At 38.5% G+C, this 22,015-nt stretch overlaps 1 protein-coding gene across 2 annotated transcripts; it reads right to left on the reverse strand.

The window, feature by feature from the left end:
• Positions 1–2,781: 2,781 nt before the first annotated feature.
• On the reverse strand, positions 2,782–21,983 carry DCLRE1A (DNA cross-link repair 1A). Of its 2 annotated transcripts, none has more exons than XM_074831316.1 (9): positions 20,963–21,983; positions 17,823–19,388; positions 15,760–15,893; positions 14,482–14,600; positions 12,670–12,813; positions 11,592–11,737; positions 10,434–10,588; positions 4,188–4,329; positions 2,782–3,551 (listed from the first exon to the last, which is right to left on the reverse strand). In XM_074831316.1, exons 1-9 carry the CDS (start codon positions 21,378–21,380, stop codon positions 3,385–3,387), a joined length of 2,991 nt encoding a protein of 996 aa, XP_074687417.1. In that variant the 5' UTR covers positions 21,381–21,983; the 3' UTR covers positions 2,782–3,384. The 2 variants fall into 2 exon arrangements, with proteins under 2 accessions (XP_074687417.1, XP_074687418.1); XM_074831317.1 differs by having other exon boundaries at positions 3,383–3,551; positions 4,177–4,329.
• Positions 21,984–22,015: the final 32 nt, after the last annotated feature.

The raw sequence follows: 22,015 nt of genomic DNA on the forward strand, positions 1-22,015 counted from the left end.
ATGCTTTAACCATCCCAATGACATCTCAGTTCCCTTCTCTACTCCCAAGTTACCATCAATCGTTTTCACGTCAAGGTTTAAAAAGATACCCAGCACCATGAAGTTCTCTTTACTTGTCTGGATGCTTTTACTTTGCAATGTTTTCAGACTTGCCTTTCCAGAAGCTGCCTCAGTGACCACCATGGGGCATGGCTGCAGGTAGTTGCTGTCACAGCCAGCCTGAAACCCACTGCCTGAGTCAGCACAGCGAGTGAGCTGCTTTCCTCCTCTCCCCTTTCCCCTCCCTCTACCCTTTTCAAACAGTGCCGCTTCTAACTCATTTATCTGCCCATTGGGGCGATATGTAATCAGAGCAGGAGTCCTGATGGAAAATACAAAGTGATTCTTTAGAGGGGTTGGCTTTGAAGCCATTCTAGGCGCTGATCGAGCGAGCGTTACAGCTGCCCCTTTCGCTTGCTTTGCCTTCTGCCCTGAGTCTGTCAGCACCAGACAAACTGGAAGAGCCTCCAGGATGTTCACAGGCCCATCTTGCTTTAGTAAAATCTGATATTATTTATGTTAACACGTGACACTCATTTGATGTGAAGGTAAGGAACACAGACTGACTCATCCACCCCAATGTCCAGAGGACTTTGGTCTAGTCTTTCTTGAACACAGAGACCAAAAATCCCATTTTATTGACTTTGAAAAAGTGGTAGATTCACTGTAGTTAGAGCCAACACCCTAAACCAAAACAACAAATGCTTTTGCTCATGCATCTATAATGCCAACACTGCCAAAAGACTAAAAAAAACATTCACTCCATTATGAAAAGTGGAGCCACTCCCTAATTAATTACACCTGTGCAGTAATGGTGGAATGAGGTTTGCTGAAATAGGTTTGTGCCCCCCAAAGGGCTTAACTTGCTGTGATCAGAGAGCTGTCTCTTGGAACAACCTAGACAGGTGAAGAGGGTCCTGCTATAAATCTTCCCCCAAAATTCTTGCTTAATTAAATGGTTTTCTACATCTGCTTATATGTTCCTCTTGGCAATCTAGCAATCTAATCCTGTTATTAATCTCCTCCCTTTACAATAACGAGAATAAAAAGAATAATTTCTTCCCAAGTTTGGATTCTGAAGACTTTTTTTCCATACTAAGGAGGCTGAGCAACTGGGTAACATGGAGATCTCAAAACATGAAGGTGGATGAAATGCTGCAGAATTCGAGTCTACTCACAAAAACAGCTGGTAGAAGTGCAAATATAAACCAGAAAGAGGGAGGAATGAAAGCAACCAGTGGCCTGACACAGGAATACCTACAGCAGAGCAGGCAACTGGAACCAGACCCCGGCACAGAGACAAAAAAAGGCACCCAGCACAAAAGCCATTCTGCTTTGCTGATTGAAGCGAGCCCATCACCATCTGTTCCAAATCAGGGCAGTATTAACTGGGTTAGTCCAGCAGATGCCAATGTCAGTGTCTTCCAAAATACGTAATTTTTGTGGTTAGTCTCAGAAATATGTTTGCTTTTAAAAGAAAAAAAAACCAAAACCAACCCTTCGTTCTGGGTAACAAGATAGAAACTGATAGCAGGAAGGAAAGAGCCACAGGGAGGCACAGGTGTCTCCACCTACCAGCTGCACTGAAAGCCGGATCACTTTGGTTCCACGTTACCACTCACATGCAGGCTAATGGAACCACAAATCCGTGACAGCAGCAGCGTGTGGAGAGCCCTCACCCGTTCTCATTCTCTGTAGGGATACTCATTCTTGGAAATGCAACTATGGAAGCAAGATGTCGGAATCACGATTAAGATTTTGACTTTGGGGTGCTTACTCCAGCCCCTCATACTTGGTGCAAAATTAGTCAGGAAAAAGACTTGGGAGGCCAAAAAAAACCATGCACAGTTCTTTAGCGATTCAACTGCTAGGAGGCATTAATGCAGGTTTGGTATTCACAAAGACTGTAAAAGATTCTTCACACACCTACTCCAAGAAGGAGTGGAATCCTAGGAGTGAGCGTGCCAACCCAAGACAGTTACTAGTTCTTGTGATAAGGAGAGCTATCATAATGCATTATGTAAAATAAAAACAATGCCATATTTCAGTGAATGTTCTGAAAGAATTCTGAATCACAACAAGAACTTTTTTTCCATCAGAGTTTTGCAAAGTTAATTTCTCTCAGAAGACAGAAATAAAGGGACTTCACATTACAGAGCTCATCACTCAAAGACAAGGATCTGTTTATACTTACACTGATCATTAAAGAAATGTTTTCCCAACAAAAATGGTATTGAAGTTTTCAGATGAGCTATTCTGTGGGGTTGGGGGATGATTGTTTACGCATGATGGAACTTTGTAAATCCTGGAAGTTCAGAACATTTGTTATTTTAGTGCTTAAAATTATACTAGCGTGCCTGCATGCAACCACGTACTTCAGTATCATAAATACCAAGCAGATACAGGAAAAGCAGCACTGATAATCTGGTAGGATTCAGGGGAAAAAAATGCATAATGAAACCTACCTTTCTACTGCCAGTACTAATATTTGCCTTTCCTGTTTTTCCAGAATATTCAAGTAACAAACCTGTACACACAGCCCTGCCAACCCAAATGCACTGCAGGGGACTACATGGAGTGGAACCACTTCTGTGCTTTGACCACGTGCTGAGAATTTGCACTACCAGGACGCAGGAGCAATCTTACACAATCAACATATACAGAACATTCACCAAAGGTTTCTCAGATTAGTAACTACAGTACTGAAAATAAATGCATTTTGCTCAGAAAGAACACACAGGCTTCATGTAGGTTCTTTATTTGTTAAAAAAAATATGAAAATCTTGAGCAGAATGTAGGTAGCAACGTTGTTTATAAAAATCAATCTCCTAAGTACATATGCTGCAAGAGCCCAAGCCAATCCTCTCTCACAAGGTAAATTTTGTTTACAAGATTTAAATCACAATAGCCAGTTCTGCCTCATGAAACCAGCTTCTCTGAAGCCGGAATTGACAGCATGCGACATAAGCTTAATATTGTCTCATTTACTACAATACCTTCTTTTCAGAAATTATTAACCTGGAAGCAGTTTCTCCCCCAGCATTATACATCTGGGCATCTCCATAATCTGAGGAAAATTAAGAATACGGAAAAAGGAGTAAAATAAAAATAACCTGAAATATGCATTTGCAAAAAAGTTATTAAGTTATGGGAAAAATAAGTAGTGGGTACATAAGAAAGCAAGGTGCCTTTTTTTTTTCCCCCAAAATTCAGCTTTCTCGGGAGAATGGCAGCTTAGTCCTCCCTAAAGGGAGCTCCGTGGAAAAAGGAATTAAATAAAACTCACAGGAACACACAATTCCCACTCCAGCCTACCTCCTTTGAACTATACATTCTTCCTCACATTTATTTATGCCTACTGCCCTCAATCATCCAGTCTCTAAAATGCTTCTCCATCAAGCTTCTGGCTCTCCAGTCACCAACATTTACAGTGGGGATGATTTTCTGTGGCTTCAACCATTGAACAAAACGCTTCATTTCCAGGTAACTGCTGTGTTCACTGTAAGGAATCCCTGAAATGAAACAAATCACAGTGATCTGTCAGTCTACTTAGCTTCTTGCCAAAATACTTCCGCAAGCCTTCCAGCTAAGAAATACTTCAGATAATATATTTTAAAATCCATAGTTGAGATCTAAAGTTTATAGCTAAGGTAAAATGAAAACCCAGTTTTTCCTTCTGGAAAAATTACCTTGCATTAAGTTACCAAATCATTCATCAGTGTAAACTGAGCAACACCAAGTATATGGTTAAATTAATGCTAAAAGATTCAACTCCACCCACTGATAAGAACTGAGAGGAAGACCCACAGTCTCTCACAAATGAGTAAGGTATGGAATGAAATCCCTAGAACCGCACTGACGTCAGCATCAGTTGGGCCAAAATTTCACCCCTGAAGTCTCTACATATATCAGATAAAAGTCTTTATCTGCAAGAGGAGGACAGGAGCAAAATATATGTTAAAGACTGCATTTACAGTGTTCTCAATTACTCAGTTCACAGATCTCTCCTGGAGAGATCCATCTGTTCAGTTTCTCAATGAGTTATCAGAAAAAGTACTAGTTACAATGAACAGTAGGAGTTTCCAGAATAAAAATATGAAAACCATCCACACAAATCTAAATTCACTGAATCTTTACCACTCTTATACCATATATGGTGATCTTTCCTCTTGTCTGAGGTTTGATATCCACCAGAGAAAGGCATGAATCAGAGTAGGTCCACCCAGTAGGTTTGAAAGCCAGAACTTGATCAAAATTCTCAGAAAACTTATTCAAGTGATCTTGCAAGCCCTGTGAAAAGAATATAGCATATACTGAATCCCATTAAATAGCTCATTAGTCTAAAGGTTGGAGATTTCACAATGGAGAAACTTCGGACTAAATTTTATTTTTATGTTTTGATATGAACCTTTTTATTTAAAATACCATCTGCCTTGAAATTATTAATGATAAATATTTACATTTGCAGAGCACCTGGTACCTTAGGATCTCAATTGCTTCATCTGAATAAGCACATATTAACAGCTATGCATTACAGATCAGAACACATAAAGCATGATCGCATCTTCTTATAGCTCTTGCCCCTTAAGTCATTCATTTCCTCCTCTCAGCTGGAGGTCAGCACTCTTGCAGCTGAGTGGTGATAAAAGATGGTGAAAGCCTGCTTCAGTGAAAAATCATCTGGTTCACTTAAAGTGCCACTGACATCCTGACATCTGCTTACGTTCAGAAGCCCTGAAGATTAAGTGAACTACCCCAAAAACTGCAGCAAACCAGTGCATGAGTTGAATATTGCTCTGAGCACTAAGCACATCTCTGTTCATGACAGGAAGGAAACCACCTCTCATCTCTTCACTCCAAAAAAAATTAACTTGAAAAAGTTTCCAAGTTGGCTAAGTTAGCCTTCAGTGTTGTTTAAACTAGGATTGGGAAAAAGATGAGAGAAAAGTATAAGGAATGTACAATCCTATTCCTGGATAAAGTGAAGTCAGTGTTATTTCAAACCAAAAATAGACAATCACTTTCATGTGTCTTGTATAAAATCTTAAAGGCACATTCTCCATCTGAAAGCTCTACAAGATTATAGAACTCAAAATCATAAACTTTATTTTGTATAGGTGGGGAGAGGGGGATGGATAGGCTGTTAGGAACACTAACTAACCTGTCAGATACTTGAAAATTATTAAGCAGGGAAGCAGAAAGCTGCCTGTGACACTGCCACATTTAACAGCACCTTCAGTACAATGACCAGTAGCAATCTAATGAATCCATCAAACGGAGCACATAACAGAACAACAAAAAACCTACCACAACACATGTTTCATTCAGCAACAGGAATTGTGGCTAGCTGCCATGACTGTTAATACACTGCAAGTGTTCATTCTTCACTATATTAAAGACACAACTGTAGCAGTCTAACTCTCCTTCACACTTCATTTTAGGAAGACCAACATAGCTTAAGGTGATAATTCACATATTTGCTCCCCATGCTCTAATGAAATCTAAATACAGTACTTCAAATAGAATGATCATTATATTAACCAACGCTAATCTGCTTTCAAACTGTGTTATAAATCAAGTGTGCAACGTTCACATTAAGGATGCAATTTCAATCGCATAAAAATTATTTGTGCATTTCGATCACAGGTACTTTTGAAAATCTCACCTCAATGATAGTACAAGACTTTACTGAGCTAAATAAAGCAACATAGAAGAGGTGCACAGACCTGAATACCCCAGAGTTCTCTGGAAATCTTCCACTGCACATTCAAGTGGCAGAAGCCTCAATTTTTGACTGTTACAAAAAATTGTTTGTTGCAAAAGAACCATGCATGCATTTTAGAAAAGATGGCCTCTTTCCACAAAAAGAATTACTATAGTGTTTATTCATAACAAGTCCACTTTAAACTTACATTCCAATTTTTTCTTTTATTGCTTTAGTCAACACTGTTCTAAACCTTCATCTTTTAAAATGGAAAACATATTTCATTGCTAAATCAACCTCCTTCAATCACCATGACAGCCTGTTATCTACAGTGTTGCTGAAGTCAGCGGTACACGCAAACAGATTCCATCAGGTAGGAGAAGACTCAAACATGATTAAATAGTTAATTTACAATCAGCCCTAACACCACTTAAACTCATTTGGCTTATTCAAGAACAGCTATTCATCAGTACATGAAGCAATCCCTCTACTTTACTGGAGTAAAACCATACTGAAGTACCACATCTCTTTGAATTTTTTTTAAAAATCTTTCCTTATCATATATCGAATCCACTTGCAATACTGCAGCAAGTTAATGTTTTATTCTTATAAGTATTTTAATTAAGATATCACACATATAAAAAGTATAAATATTTTTAAATTTATGTAAGCGTTATCCATTAAGAATATCCAGAACATGAATCTACAGCATGTCACCTCACTGTTGACCCAGGCAGCACCTTAAGAAACTTTGATATCAACTCTTAATAAACTCCTCAAGAAAGCCAGAGCTATACATAGAAAAAAACCCAAATGAACAAAGAATCCCACCGAATCCAACAGTAATACAACGACACAAAAAGCTTACTCCTCTGCCACTGTATTTTCGCTGCCTCTGATCCCCTATGGCTTGTTCTTTCTAGTTTCACCCTTCAGACTTCACATACCTTAGCCAAACACTCATTTCAAGTACTGGTTCTTCTCAAGGGGGCAGTCTTAAGGCCTGGATAAAATACATCAACTCTAGTGCTACCCGGCCAGGTAGTCAATATTATGAACGGGACTGCTTTCATACTAACTACAGATCGAGACTACCGATATGAATTTATACAGCAGAAAAGTTATGCTTTCTTCTCAAATTTGAACTTGCTTCTTCACCGGATTTTGCGAGGGACACAACTCCTGATACAGTAATAGAAAATTGCCCAGAATTCAATATTCAAATACACGTTTGCAGATAAAAAATGTGATGGACAAGTCAGGTAGCACAGTTTCCCTCAGTGTGGCTGCATGTGTACAGAAACGTGTACATCTTGACACAAGACAGCTCAAGCAGAAAAGAGAAATGCACCATACGTTATTGTCACCAAGTCTTTGGCCAAGTGAAAATCTAGGGTACAGCACATATGATGCTGTGGGTTTACAAAAATCATCTTTCAACCTGCCAAAAAAACACTCACTGATCCACATGTTTTTCATGGTGGATTTAATACAACTATGGTCACTATACATTTTTGTTTGATGAATTACTTCAGTTCTAGGCAGAAGGTACCAACGTTAGTCTTTAAACTCTGGTAACTAGGGGAAAGACAGAGAGAGGTTTCTGTACTTTTCTAAGCGCCTGTGGCTTTTAGGTGAATGACACTTTCTGCTGAATCAATACAGTGTTTATAAATCATAGGTGAACAGCTAAGCTAGTTGTTCACAAATAATAAAACAGCTGACTCCAAAATGGAAAATCATGCTTCATATTACTGCTGAAAATCAACATGGAGAAAAGCAGATTTCAGATAGCACCGAAACTGGAATTAAACAGCTGCACAATGCCACCAAAAGGAAAAAAATATTCACAACATAGAGACTGCAAAATTATTTCTAAAATTCCTGAATATGGATTCAAAAAAAGTATCAATTTTATAAAAAAAATTTATAGCATTTTCCAGCAATCTGGAGACTCAATGATCAGGAAATAAAAAGCCCCTGATCACAGCAGAAAGGCTGCGAACAAGGAAGCATATGTAGGAGTATCTCAAAACGATGAACTCCTTTCCTTTCTATTTGGGGTAGAAAGGAAATCTGGGGGCATCCAGATTTAGTCTTGGGAGAAGTCAGCTATGAAAGAAATATGGAAGCTTTCCTTGGCAGGTACAGTTTTATCAACAGTTACTTCAAAGTAGGCTTCAGTTGTGGTAAGTGCATTTAGCTTATGCAGCTTTTTTTTGTTCTTTATCTAGAAACAGACCAGAGAAGTTTTTCAGTAATAAAAAGCAGAAAAATCATGCATACAGTTCTTTAGAACTATCAAGCCAGGAGCACAGACAGGTTTGGTTTTTTCCTAAAAGAGTGTAACAGGCAAAATAAGGCTATAAAACTGGGGCTTCTAGGAGATACTATAATATACCATCAGGGTTTGGCTATTTGCATTCTACTAAAAAGGCAACTGATGTACAAGATCACAGAAGTACTTGGTTTACTAAATAAGGACTGAATCTGAGCTTTTGACTGAGAATACTCACATAAGGATTTCATGGATTTGTAGGTTTGCAGCTGAAACTACACAAGCAGGAAATCAGCCCAAATTAAGAAGTAGGATTGTGTTTTTGGGTAGGGCTGGGGATCAAATAAAACAGAAGAGGTAGGAAAGACCCAGAAGATAATGAAGGCACTGGCATTTAGTGATCACTAAAAAATTCTGGCTTTCCCAGTAATGAGCCAATAATTCAGGACAAAACCTGTATAATCCAGCACAAGACAAAAACATGCAACTGGAGATGACGACATCAACATTTACATGGTCTGCAAAAACAGGATGGTATCATTCATCATTCCTTAACTAGAACAAGATTACAAGTGATCAGATAATTTATTATTAAAAATATTGTCTTTTCTGAGATCATGTTTACTAATGCTGCTGGAGCAGAAATAACATATGAACTCATCTTTAAGCATGTAACATTCTCCACATTTCACTGATACTACATTCTACCTGCACGTTCATCTAGCTACCGGCATCGTCGGATGTTTAGCGCTCTGGAAGTCTCCCTAGCACACCTACCTTACATGGGCACAAAATTACTAACAACAGCATGAGACCACCTTCCAACAACTTCACACAGCACAGAGGGCCACGGCTGTTACACCAGGACTCTTGTCCACCACTGTGCCTTAATCTTCCCGGCCCTTTCCTGGGTCCAGGCATTGCTTCTGGCACGCTGTAGATTTGTCTAGAACCTCCTGTTCTCAGAGACGAGACCCTGCACGTGATACAACTGCCTATCTCTGAGAAGTAAGGCTTTCTAGACTCCCTTGTGGTATAATCACACCCTCTGCCTGAAAAAGTCCAACTACGCGAGTACTCCATACACGCTGGGACACATGACAGAAGAATCACATAACCACCAAAAAATCTGCAGAAGAAACTAAAATATATTACTGTTTAAGACAACACAACACATTAAAAATAAATCCATGCACATTTCCATTACTCATTTTCTGTCCCACCATGGAAAAGATTATAGAACAACGTTAAAACATTAAGATATTAAGTTCCATCTCCTGCAGCTCCCATCCAAATTGTATAGCCTCTTTTTCTCCTTTTTAGGTCAGCTCTGACCTTGACTGGTCCTGCAGCTAAATACCATCTTGCTCTGAAGGATTTGCTTGAGATGGCACAGCAGGCCTGAAGCAAAGCAGGAAAATGAATCCAAGTCTGTAAGGCGTAAGTGACCACTATTTTTCTCTTTCTTCCAGGCTACCTTTAATCTAGAGCCTGCTGCTTTGCCTTAATGCCATTCTGTATTTTGTAGTCTATTTAGAAAAACTTTCCCCCCAGGAGTTAGTCATCTTTCCTAACTAAGAAATTCCCACAAAAACTCTCAACAACAAAAACCTGCTGCCTCAAATCTCAACTGAGATGTGCATTTGAAGTCAACTGAGATGAAACAATGTCTTAAAATAAACTGGTTTACTTGCTTTTGCTACAAATATGAGAGAGACCGTGTGTGGAAAAACTAATGTGTATATATGAGGTGTCCTTCAATTCACTCCCTGTGTGTACCAGTTTATGAGTGAGTTTTCATTGACTTTCAAGTATCCATATCCCCATGTAACTCTTCAACACAGGAGGAGAGAGAATATTCTTTTAAAAGACGAAAATATCATTATAAATACATGAAAATTGAACTGAGAGGAACGTGGAGAACCCTATTCCTTTTTTATCAAACACCAGACTGGAAGTTGGCTTTGTTCACAGGCTGCCTCAAAACAGAGACTCACAGGCAAAAAATCCTTTTAGTCTTTTCCCACATCATACCAGGTAAAAGACAGGCTGAAAAAAACAGGGACTCCATGTCACAATATATTAATTGCTAATAGGACAGATCCTGCAGTCATTACATAAATCTACTTCAAAAAGGCCTGCAAAGATCAAGCCTTTGAAAAAACCTCATCTTATCTTGTAGCAGCACTGCACTGAAGTGAAATTACACTTTCTGTGCATCATGTTTGGAGACAGATATTAATGTTTAATTGCATTTCATTTTCAATGTATTGCTACATGTCAAATCTTTACTAAATAAATATGATCTGACAAGAGGTTAAAAAGCACCAAACACAAACACACACTGTTGGGAGGAGCCAACAGTAAGATTAGCCAGCAGGTTAATCAACGGAGTATATTCTCTGAACTTACCTTAAAATTAATTTGCATCATGGGAAGAACGTGAAGCAAAGTCCCATCCCAGTCCACACTGATGAGGGAATTAACAGCTGCTGACTCCAAGCACTGCAGTGTTTTGTACTTATCACGGGACATACTTGCTTTTGAGCCCAGAACTTCAGCAATTGCTTTAGGATTAATCAGGAAGAAATCAGATAATGAAAATTATGAGTGTTCCTTTTTTGGCTGTTTTGGAGATACTCATAATTATTGCACTGGATCATTTTTACTGTTGAAAAAAAATCCATATTCAACAGGATACAGTGTTTCATATTCTAAAATTGAGAAACTTGTAATGGCTGTTAAAAAACTGGCTCCTACATTTTAACAGCAGAATTGTGTATGACAAAAGAGAAGGATAAGTTCTAAGTCATATTTCTTTGGCAGAATGTCACTGAGGTGAAGCGGTATTTATTTCAAAGATTCCAGAAACGTGCAGTTTTTAGAATATGCGACAAACAGCTCACGTTAAAGATAGACTAAATTTTGGTGAAAGTAAGTCTTGTATTGATGGCATTAAGTACACTCAAAAGCACAAATGGTACACAGCTGCCTGCTCTAGAGTACACATCTGGGCAATCATGTTGGTTCCTAATGCTGTACCAGAGTGAAGCATAGCACACAAGATTTTCATTAAGTCAGAAAAGATGTGTTTTGGTTTGGGGAATGCTTTGGTAAAATTGATTTCATTAAAACTGATTACTATAAATATTTAGGAAAATATGTAATATAACCCTAGAAGGAAAACTGTTAGCAAAACAGAAGTTTAATTATACCCCTTTGCTGTTTCTTGACAACATGAAATTATTAACAACAAAAATGTCATAAAGACTTTACGGGTTTTTTTAATTGCCACCAGCAATTTTCTCACCACGATCAGTTAAATAGGTTCATTCATTTAGTATCCAAATTGGCCTTCTGTATGTTTGTGGAGCTTGTAAACATGGCAGAAAAATATTTCTTTCAGAAATTGATTGGAAAACTAAAAAACTAGCAGTAGGATTATTAAGTATATTCAATTTCTTTACACAGTATCTGACCACCAAGACTAAGCGACCCTTTATATCTTCAAGAAAAAGGTCTTTTAACACAAATTTAGGTATTTATTTAGTTATTTGATCCAGTACATACCTAAAAAAACTTTTTCTTTTCCAATGGAATAGGTGCCACAGACAACTAGAGTACGCGGGTTTAAAGTCACTGTCTCAAAGGCAGTATTGACAGCAAACTGGATAACCTCTTGTTGAGAAGGAAAAGTGTATTCAGGACTACAGTATCTGGGGCATCGAAACAAGATACACACTTCGTTACACAAGACGGAAGACATCTGAATTTACCACAAAGGCTCTCAAAACTCCATGCATACAATAACAAAGTAGCAAAAAAGATGTTATCCTTCTATATAATTTCAGTCTATTTGAAACCTGTTTACTAGAATCCACTGAGATGCCCAGATGAAAGTGTTGCAATAACTTACGTTGCATAGAACAGTCTTTTCTCTACAACCATTCACTTGTCCGACACTGACACTCAATTCTGCATTTTTTCTCTATAAATACCAAGTGCTCTTTCAAACTAGATATTTGTATCACATACTAATTTCATCCTTATGTCTATTTTTTATCATGCACACAAACCGTAACATAAGGCATTATTCATTCACAGAAACATATGAAACAGAAATAAAAGACTGCAGCTGGGCATTAGTCATCATACACAGAAAACCCATTTTATATACATGAGTCAGAGAAAGATCTAATGAAAATCTGGACAACTAATTTAACCATTTGTCATTCTTTCACTTTTTGAATTCCCCAACACCCCTTTTCATAATAGAGTTGAATCCACATCAAACTGGTGTTCCATGAACGTCTTGTTTTAGAGCTGAGCACTCAATGTATGAGTTTTGACACCCAGAATTTAATACCACTTATAAATAATAAGGTCATCTCAGCAAATACTTTAGCATCTTTTCCACCACCCACTTTTATTCTGTCATGTAACAGCATAACAAATGAACAAGCTAGACATACATGGACTTTCAATAAATATTTGGCTTTGTTCAACACTAAACAGAGCTAACAAGTGTTAAAACAGTAATGTCATTTACACTTACATCTGGTTCATACAGAGTCTTACTAAACCAAAAAGGGGTTATATTAAAAAAAAAAAAAAACCCAAAACAAAACCAAAAAACAACACAACTTACGTGGTATCAAGGTAAAGGGTGTGGACTTGTTGACCAATCAAAGCAGGGTAGCGCTCCATAGAAGGATCTGCCCTGAAGTCTCCTGTGTGCAAAATAACAGTTCCACTGGGTAGATAGAAAAGGATCATTGTTGCACCTGGACAACTGAAACAAATAAAAAATCCCCATACAAATTATGTTAGTTCTCTATACTGATAAATTGCCTTACAAGATATACCACCCTTCAGTAGCAGGAAGGTGTGCAGAACAGCATTTTAAATCACAGCTACTACGCAGCCTAACTCAGCTAGAAATTCCCGATTTCTAAAGGAATTCTGAAGCTAATCTTATGGCCATAGACAAGCTCAGCTGAGACGGAGAGAAGAAAAAAACACAGCAACAGTAATCAAGCATTAACTGCCTTTTTGGGATGCTCTCTTCTAGGTACGACAAAGATGCAGCCTCAGTTGCAATCCCTGAGGTTGTATTACTTGATTCAAAAGGGAAACAGCCCACCAAAGAGAAGCAGCATTCTTATTCAGAAGAAACAGAATTGTATTACTGCAGATGCATCTTCATTCCTGCAGGACTTACTGAAGCATTTCCTTTTATATTCTATTTGCAGATTTTAATCATCCTCCCTCCAGAATTCCCTGGTTATAAATACAATTCTCTTATTGGCCACAGCGAATTCATTGCACCTTCTGTGGTTCCTTGCCAAAGCTGTCTGAATGGCAAGAGCTCAGACTGGAAAACCAGAGTGGGACCATTTTGGACATGAATCATCTGTAAAGGGTAAAGGAAATCTCAAAAAAAGGAAAAACTGGCATGAATAAAAGCTAAAATGACAGAATTGGTGAACCCTCCAAGAAGCTGAACTTTGTACCTAAGGTTTATATGCCTTTTAAATTGAAGCAAAGAATCAAACTGGAAAAATGAGAAGTGTCCAAATTACATAAGCAACAAGGCTTCCTTCATTCCCAGAAAGGGTTCTCAAAGGGCTTCGTGGAATCTTATCTCTCCAACTATAAACAAATCCTACAGTAAGTAATATTCAAACCAGCTGTGACACAGTGCTGCGTTTCAATATATACTTCAGGGAAAGGACTCTTCCTCTATCCCACAGCCAAATAAGGTACCGGGAGGCAGAACTGCAAGAGCACAGAGTTGGAAGTCAGGTGCTACTGAACTTCAAATCCAGCATTATCACACAGTGCCAGCATAATGGTCAAAAATCTCACCCTTTATCACCAAATCCAGTAGAAGCCTCCTTGCAGATTTCAACAGGTTTTTCTTTAAAGTTCAGTTTTGAAAATGTTGGCCCAGGATCCAAAGTACTACATTCTGCTTTAGCTGAAGATTTCACTATCTTCAGTTGAAGCTACAGAAACCTAACATATCTGATAAGCAAATCTAGAATGTTCCCAACTAGACACCAAAAACTAAAGTGTCCAGACCACTAGAAAAATCACTCAACCTCTCAACAAGCTTAAAAATTATGGAGCTATGAGTGGTTAACACTATGTACTCATTATAAGCAAACAAAGTTAAAATAAAATTATCAAAAAAGTCTAAGTTCCATTTTCACAGATAATTCACCTGTTTCAAAAGTTAACTGCTTGCAAGAAATTTAGGCTTCTACATGCCTAATTCACTTCTGAAGTGAAAATGCTTGTTACCAAGCCAATTTAGGAACGTGAAGTATTTTCACGCTTATTTTTTCAGATCCACTGGAACCTAAAAATCATGAAAACATAAACTGTATCTGTACAGCTATTTATCTTTAATATTCTATACATACAAATGTTCCACAACAAATGCAATGACACATACTGATTGGCATCGAGCAACAACACTTTGATCCCATTCACTATACATTCTGTGTCCATCGGCAGCACGTGGATGTACTGTTCTTTGACTCGAAGTTTGCTCTTCACCAGATTGCCAGTTATCTGTAACAGGGAAAGGATTTAATATGGAATAGGAACAGAATCTAAAAAAAGCCTCTGTTTATTTTAGAAACAAAGGCTCTCAAAGCCAGACTGTCTGGCTTAGAGAGAAACTATGAGATCCTGGGTATAATCAAGCCTTTCAGTAGCATTTCACCTCTCAAAAAGCAAACTGAAAAAAGCCATCTTAAAAAAGCAAACTTTTAAAAGCCTGTCAACAGGTTATGGATTGGAATCAAGGAGGAGGCAAACAAGGGGAATAACATCTGATATACATTGTCAGGTCAAGAAGAGAAGGCGGGTAAAGCCTTCTTTAAACAACTGAAGAAGTTTCCAGGCTCTGGATCTTATCACAGAGGACTGCAGTCACCCCAAGACCTACTGGAAGGGCATTACAGGACAAGTTTTCCAGGAGACTTCCAGAGTAAATCAGAAATAGTTTTTTTTGATGCAGGTTCTGCATGGGTTGATTAGGCAAGGTGCCCTACCATGTTACGAGTTCTAAAGAAGAGTTGGTTGGACATATGATAGCTAATGGCAGTCTTGGCCATTCAGCAGCAGGAGCAGCACAGGAGCAGGCTAAAACAACTCCATTTACTTAATGTGGAGAAGAGATGGCTTAAGTGGAATCTAATTTCAGACTTCCATCACTTGAATAGGGTTATAGAGAAGATGGAGCCAGATTATTCTCCATGATGCACACAAAAAGAACAAGCTACAATGTCAAGTTGCAAAAGGGGACATTTCAATTGTATATCAGGAAAAAAATTTCAGAGTGGGTAAGCATTGCAACAGGTTGCAAGGATACGTAGTAGAATCTGTCCTGTTTTCAAAATTTGACTGACAAAGGCTCTCTGCAGTCTGATCTAACTTTGAAGTTGGACCTGCACTGCACAGGAGATCAGTCTATATGACCTCTAGAGATCCTTTTAAACCTGAATTTTTTCATGGTATCTAGACAGGGAACTTTCACTGATCTTCTTCGTCAGTCAAATCAGGGTAAGAATTTCTCACAAGGAAAACCCAGATTCCCCTATACATATCCACTGTGCCTAACTGACCCAACAATGGAACATCTGGTCTTCTATTTACTGTCATCGGCATAAAAATGATTTTCGCCGCATATGGATTTGATAATATCTAGTAATCTTGGAAACCTTACCTTATTACAGTAGATTGGAAACATGAAGTTTTTTGTTAGCCCGCAATAGTGATCAGAGTGAAAATGAGTAAGGAAATAAGCTGTGCAGCCTTCAATTTCTCCATACCGGAAGGCATCAACTGTAAAACCAGTTCCTACAGCAAAAAGGGAAGAGAAGCCAGTCAGTAAACATGAACAGTTCAGAACCAGTTTCTAATTAAATTTTCCTTTTGTTCTTTTTCCTTTCTTCCAAATGAAAAGGGAATACAGTTACGCTGCATACAGTTGAAGAAGCGATTTAAAAGATGAGCGTGGTTTGTGCATGGATCAACAGTCACAAAAAAACATTTTCCCTTATTAAAATAAAAATTTAACTAAGTGTCCACACACAAATACTTTCACAGGCCTCCCAAGTATCTGTTGTCCAGCTGCCATGCTACACAGATGGTAATGGGTTAAGCAAATAAAACACATTTATCTGCATTCAGACAGTATTTTTGAAAGTTCATGCAGATTAAAATCTAAAATCAACATCTTGACACAAAAGCTAAGCATAGCTTACCAAATGCATTTTATGATCAAACTGCAATTTTTCAATTATTCTACATTTAATATTCCTCTTAAAACACACTACCATATAACTTTCAAGCAAGCAATCTGGTGTCTTTGAATGCACTTCTATGATGAAACGTGACCGATTTGCCACTGTCTGCTTTTAATGAGGTGTTGTTTGTAAAAAGATGTTGCATGAAGACAGCCATATAAAAGATAGCCCTTTTCTCTGCAAATGTAGTTTTTTTAAAAAATGCAAACATACTGATAAATGGTCCTTTCACATTGGGTTACAGTTTCTTAAAACCACCCAACAGTGCACAGAACTAATTCACCTGGTGGCACTCAAATATTTTTCCATTTTACGTAACTCAAATTTCCCAGATCTTCTAGAACTAGAAATAGTTCTACTTACTCAATGCTAGAACATCGCGTATTTGCAACTCTAAAAAAACAGAGCAGTCTGCTAATTAAAAATCACAAACCAAAAAATCCCCAAGTGTTTGAGAGGTACCAGATGCAAAACTTCAGGGAGGCTGAATTGTACTAAGCCATGGGAACAAATAAGTATCATTAGCAATGCAGAAAATACAGTCAAATATACTTCAAATGTAGTAAAAAAATTCAGAATTCTACATAACACAGACAATAACAAAGCAACTTTAAAATTGCACTGTAGGCAGTGCTCTTCAAATTTTTTTATACATGGAAGATTCTTTAAGCCCATTGAACCCACGATACTGGTGTAGCCCCACCAACACTTACAGGTCAGTCTTCAAGCAGCAGCTTGGCACTTAGGATCACTAACGTAGTTCTATTTGACTTCCTCAAGTATCTACCCAACACTAACACAGTCCTTCAGTGGTAAACAGAACTGTGACAATTTGAAGCTTTTTAGGCTGCTGATCCATCATCCTGTAATTTATGCAATTGCTTGAGGAGATTCTGTGAAATTCTTGGCTGTTTCCTTAACTAAACTCTCCAGCTTGGTTTTCATTTCTTTGTTTTCACAGTTGTAGTAAATAATTTCTAATACTACTGAATTTTATAGGCAAAATTAAACTCAATTCTTTTAACTTCATGTAAGGAAATAATTGCTATTGACAGCCCTATTTTCAGGCACAACTGAACTGATGTAAAAGATTAAATTCAGGAAATAGGAGTGAATATTAACAGGGGATGTAATCACAATCATTTAAGAAAGTAGATCCATCTTTTAATACAGCTTATGTTTTTTGCTCTGTCAAAAACATTCAGAAGTCAGTCCTTGAAATAATTTTCCTGAGATAACTATTTCACTATTTTCAGCCATTGATGACTCTGGTTCTGCAAACACCTTCTTTTCAAGATCTGCACCTACGCAAGATTTTATCAACTTAGATGGAGGAAAGAAAATTCATCATGAGCTGCAGTCTGAATGGTTATGAAGAGTGACGAATACCGAAGCCTAAAATTAGAAAAAAAAAAAAAACAAACAAAACACTAAAGACAAAATTAGTTAACCTCTACAAAAAGCAACAGTTACCTCTTACCTGGTATTTTCTTGTAGAAAGGGCAGTGGGTCTTTTTAGTTCCTTCGTCTGTAGTAGATAATTCTTTAATTTTTTTTCTCCACCTTTTTTGGCCACCAGAACTTACATCTGCAAAGGCTCCATTTTTAGTTGAACTTTCTGTAACTGCTTCTACATCTTCCACAGACCCTTCAGCTTTCCTTTTTGGATGTCTGGGCCTCTTTCCATTGGGAGTTCCTGAACTTGGTATCTGCTTTTCCTCACTCAAACATATCTCTCCTTTGCTCTCCTCTTTTACTTTGGGTTTTAACCCAAAGAAAACACCAATGTCCATTTGTTTGAGTCCTTTGGCAGAACTGGATTTGGCATTCAAGTTTGCTAAAGAAAGAGATGTTTCTGTTTTAGAGATGGGGCTGGGAAAGCACACAGCAGCTGTATGAAGGTTTCCTTCTTTCTCCACTACTGACTGCAAACTCTCCTGGCAAGCTGTTTTTTCAGTTGCATTGGCAGTCATTTTATCTGAATTAGTTAAAATGTTACCTGGATCACTCAGAACATTACTTTTCTGTGTCAGAAGAGACCCAGTATCATCTCTGACTAGCAGTGGTGATGTCTCAGTAAAACTCACATATGCAGAATCCAAAGCACAAGCACCAGTATCTTCTGACTCTGTGTTATCTGCTTTAGCAGCAGAGGAAACAAATTCTGGCTGTTCAACCTCTTCGCAATTAAAAGGAGAAGAGGACCCACTGGCTAGCGCCTCTTGCTGATTATCTACACATGTTGAATTAGAGAACCTGCTGTTCGCGTGACTCTGAGAAACAGTTTTTACGCTGTGATCTAGATAGTTTGATGTATTTACTTTCTCACAGTGTTTTTTTTTAATGATGAAATTTCCCGTTTTGGTATGTTCATACTGAGGCTTCTGCTGTAAGAGAAGCCCATCAAATGTTTTAAACACCACAGAATTAGATTCTTCATCTTCAAAGTTCCAGCCTTTGAATAATTTATTTTGTGATATTTTTACTTTCTTCTCTTCCTCCTCAGTTTCCTCTTCACTTTCCTCAAAAGTACTCAGTGGAGAATAAGAAATTTCACAGTCACTGAAGTCCGCTTTTGACTGTAGTAGACTTGGCTGATTTGTATCTTTCTGACTACACAGATCTTCTCCTGTTCCACTTTCTTGAGAGGATGCAAAGTCATAAAATTCAAATTTACAACTACTATCTGTGGTCTGTGTAAGCCGAAATGTCTGTTGAGGCTTTTGAACACTTGCAAAAGAGGAAGTACTTCCACCGATTGTATTTAGAGACTTCATTTGTGGTGAACCCTGTACCACCAAAGTACAGTCATCATTCAGTACATTTTTTACACTATTAGATGGTTTCTGATTCTGTGAGATTTCCTCTACATGACTTGGGGAACAGCTGGGCTTTGCAGCAGTAGAATATGTCATCTTCCTCTCCAAAGTGTTCGTCGAAGAGTTTATGACATAATCTCCTGCCCTACTTGCTGCAAGTAGAAAATGGCTGTAACGCTTGTAGTGGGATGGAATGGTGGAAGTGCACAGTAAACCATCAGGACACTCTATGCAAAGAGTTACACAGAGACGGCACATTAGTATCTTTGCAAATATAGTTGGCATAATTATTAAAATAAAAATCACATGTGACACACAATTTCAAAGCTTTTGCTTATAAATGCAGCTATTGGAAGACAGAATGCACAAGTAAAAAGTAATTTGCAAGCTGCCAAGACCTCCTGCCCTGAGCTGGCTAGAAATGAGAATCCAACCTAAAACCAAACAGTTGCTGCTAATACAGCACTGCGCCTGAATTAATACAGCCCTCTAACAACAAGAGTACTTAACCCTGTTTCAGTGCTGTGCTAATGTAATCATATGGCTTCTAGTTTAGAATTGTCTCAAATGCAAGCAATGAGCTCAGAGCAATAGCACCAGAAAAGGCCAGTAGATGTGTTTCAAAACAAACCAAATCTCAGTTCTGAATCAACCTGAAACTCCATTTCAAATTATCTACTGGGTTACACATTCAATTAAAAAAAAAAAAAAGTCATGTATTTACTTATGTGAAAAAAGCATTCAGGATTGAGACATCAGCAGAAAATCTGTGGCTGTTCCCTAAACCTTTTTTGTAGCGAGTTTGCTAGCCTAACTTTTGAGGATTTTAAGGTGAATGCATAATTCAATCAGAAAGATTTTTCATTTGTTAATTATGGGTGTAAGACATGGAAATGAGGTGTTGTTAACACACCTGCCTTAAATTAAAACCACTGCTAAAATCGGGAATAAAGGGCTCACATTTCATTGTTGTGGGGAAGAAACTTCAAGGAAAGTTACAAAGATATAAAAAGAAAAGTGACTGTGTTACCTAAACTGCCTTTACTCAAGTTTCCTGACCATATGCTTTCTGTTTTTCAAAATTTATGAAGTGCATTAAGAACATAAGTTAGGTACCTGGATCTGTTCAGATGCAGTATTTCCCCACATGAAACCAGCAATTGGAATGAGTCAGTTTTATTCCTCTCATACAGAACTCAAAACAAAACTGCGTTGCTCTATGATACAGGAATGTTCATGTACAATTCTGTATAAAATTTCTAAAGCATGCTGGATCAGGGGGTAACATTTCAAGTAAATTAGCCTAACAGACTGATTTGAGCTTCCAACTGTCCATAGACAACAGGACAAGTCACACAGCAACATGGATACAGGATAATAAAATTCATACCTAAGGAGAAAGAAATTTGGTGTCAAAAGTAGCAGCCTCTTAATTGAAGGAGGTTCTTTTGCTGACAGTGACTTAGTAATTGAAACAGGTTATTTTAAAATGGCAAATACAGACCTTCAATTTCTTCAATAAATTACTAAAACTGAAGCTTGATAAACAACCATGAATGTTTATTATTATTCTACAAAGTTTTGAGATTAGATTTTCATGCCAGATTTCCACGTTCTTCACAAAGAACCAAAAATCTCAAACCAAAATAATACTGATAAATCATCAGAAGTAACATTCTAAAAATCATACCAACTACCATGTCAGACTTTGCACTAAATATGAAAACCAAAGTTTACTGCAACATTACTTGAGAAGCCCTTAACTTTTCTCTGAAGGTTTTTTTTCTTACTCTGTTCATACCTTTTTCAATGGATCCTGGTGTATCCAAACATTCAGCAACATGCCACCGAGGTGTCTGAACCAATAGCAAAGAGAAAGGCATCTGGCAGCTCGGACAGTATCCATCGTGAATGGGTTTTGCATTTTGTGAGCTCTGTTCCGTCAGGCTACTCACGCTTTCCTGGGAGTGCACGCTACTGTCATCTTTACATTGATCTACATCCTGGTTTGGCCTTGATCTCTGCTCGGTTTTCTGAGGTTTATCAGTTTTTTCTACAGATTTTTTTTTATTGCTATTTCTCTTTCTTTTTGGCTTGCACTTGCCATCACTTACTTTCTGCACAGGTGTAGAGATGCTCTCTGAATTACTCTGATGCTTTTGTTTCCTAATGGATTTGTACTCCCAAATGTCCTCTTCCAATAAAGCATCTTCAGACATGGCAACACACGAAATATTCTCCTTTCTCTTAAACAACAGTTCACAAATCTACCTTTCCTTCCACTAATATGTTCTCTCTTCCCTTCCCCCCTCACTATCTGAAGAAAAGCACCTGAACTCCATTTTAAAAAAGCAACGCTGGGCCACACACCAAAGAGCAGTCCGTGATGGGACAGAAGCATGGTGGAGCCTATCCTAAAAAATAATTCAATGAGTGTCTCTTTGAACATTTGCAATTACTCTTGTTAAACAAAACCCGAGTCTGCAAGACGCAGAAAGACTTGCGAGGTGAGCCATTTCCTTCGACAATCCCTCCCATCAGCACCCAACCCGGCCGCGGAAGGTGAAGCCCAGCTCGCCCCGCTCCCCCGCCTGCCACCTGGCTTCTCCGCAGCTGAAAGATTTTAAAAGAAAACGACGAAGAGTTCAGCTACGAGCTCGCTGCCGGGAGGCACCACAGCGCGAAGGCCGACACCGGCACGGCGCTGCCGGGAGGGACCGCGCTCCCCGCCGCCAGCGGCCCCAGCTCAGGTCCCGCCGCGGACACCGAGGTCGGCTGCCTCCCTCCCTCCCCGCAGCCACCGAGGGCAGCTACCTCCCTCCCCGCTGCCTCCCGCCGCGGGCACACAGGGTGG

This window comes from Strix aluco, chromosome 7 (genome assembly GCF_031877795.1).
Source record: "Strix aluco isolate bStrAlu1 chromosome 7, bStrAlu1.hap1, whole genome shotgun sequence".
Classification (NCBI taxonomy): Eukaryota; Metazoa; Chordata; class Aves; order Strigiformes; family Strigidae; genus Strix; species Strix aluco.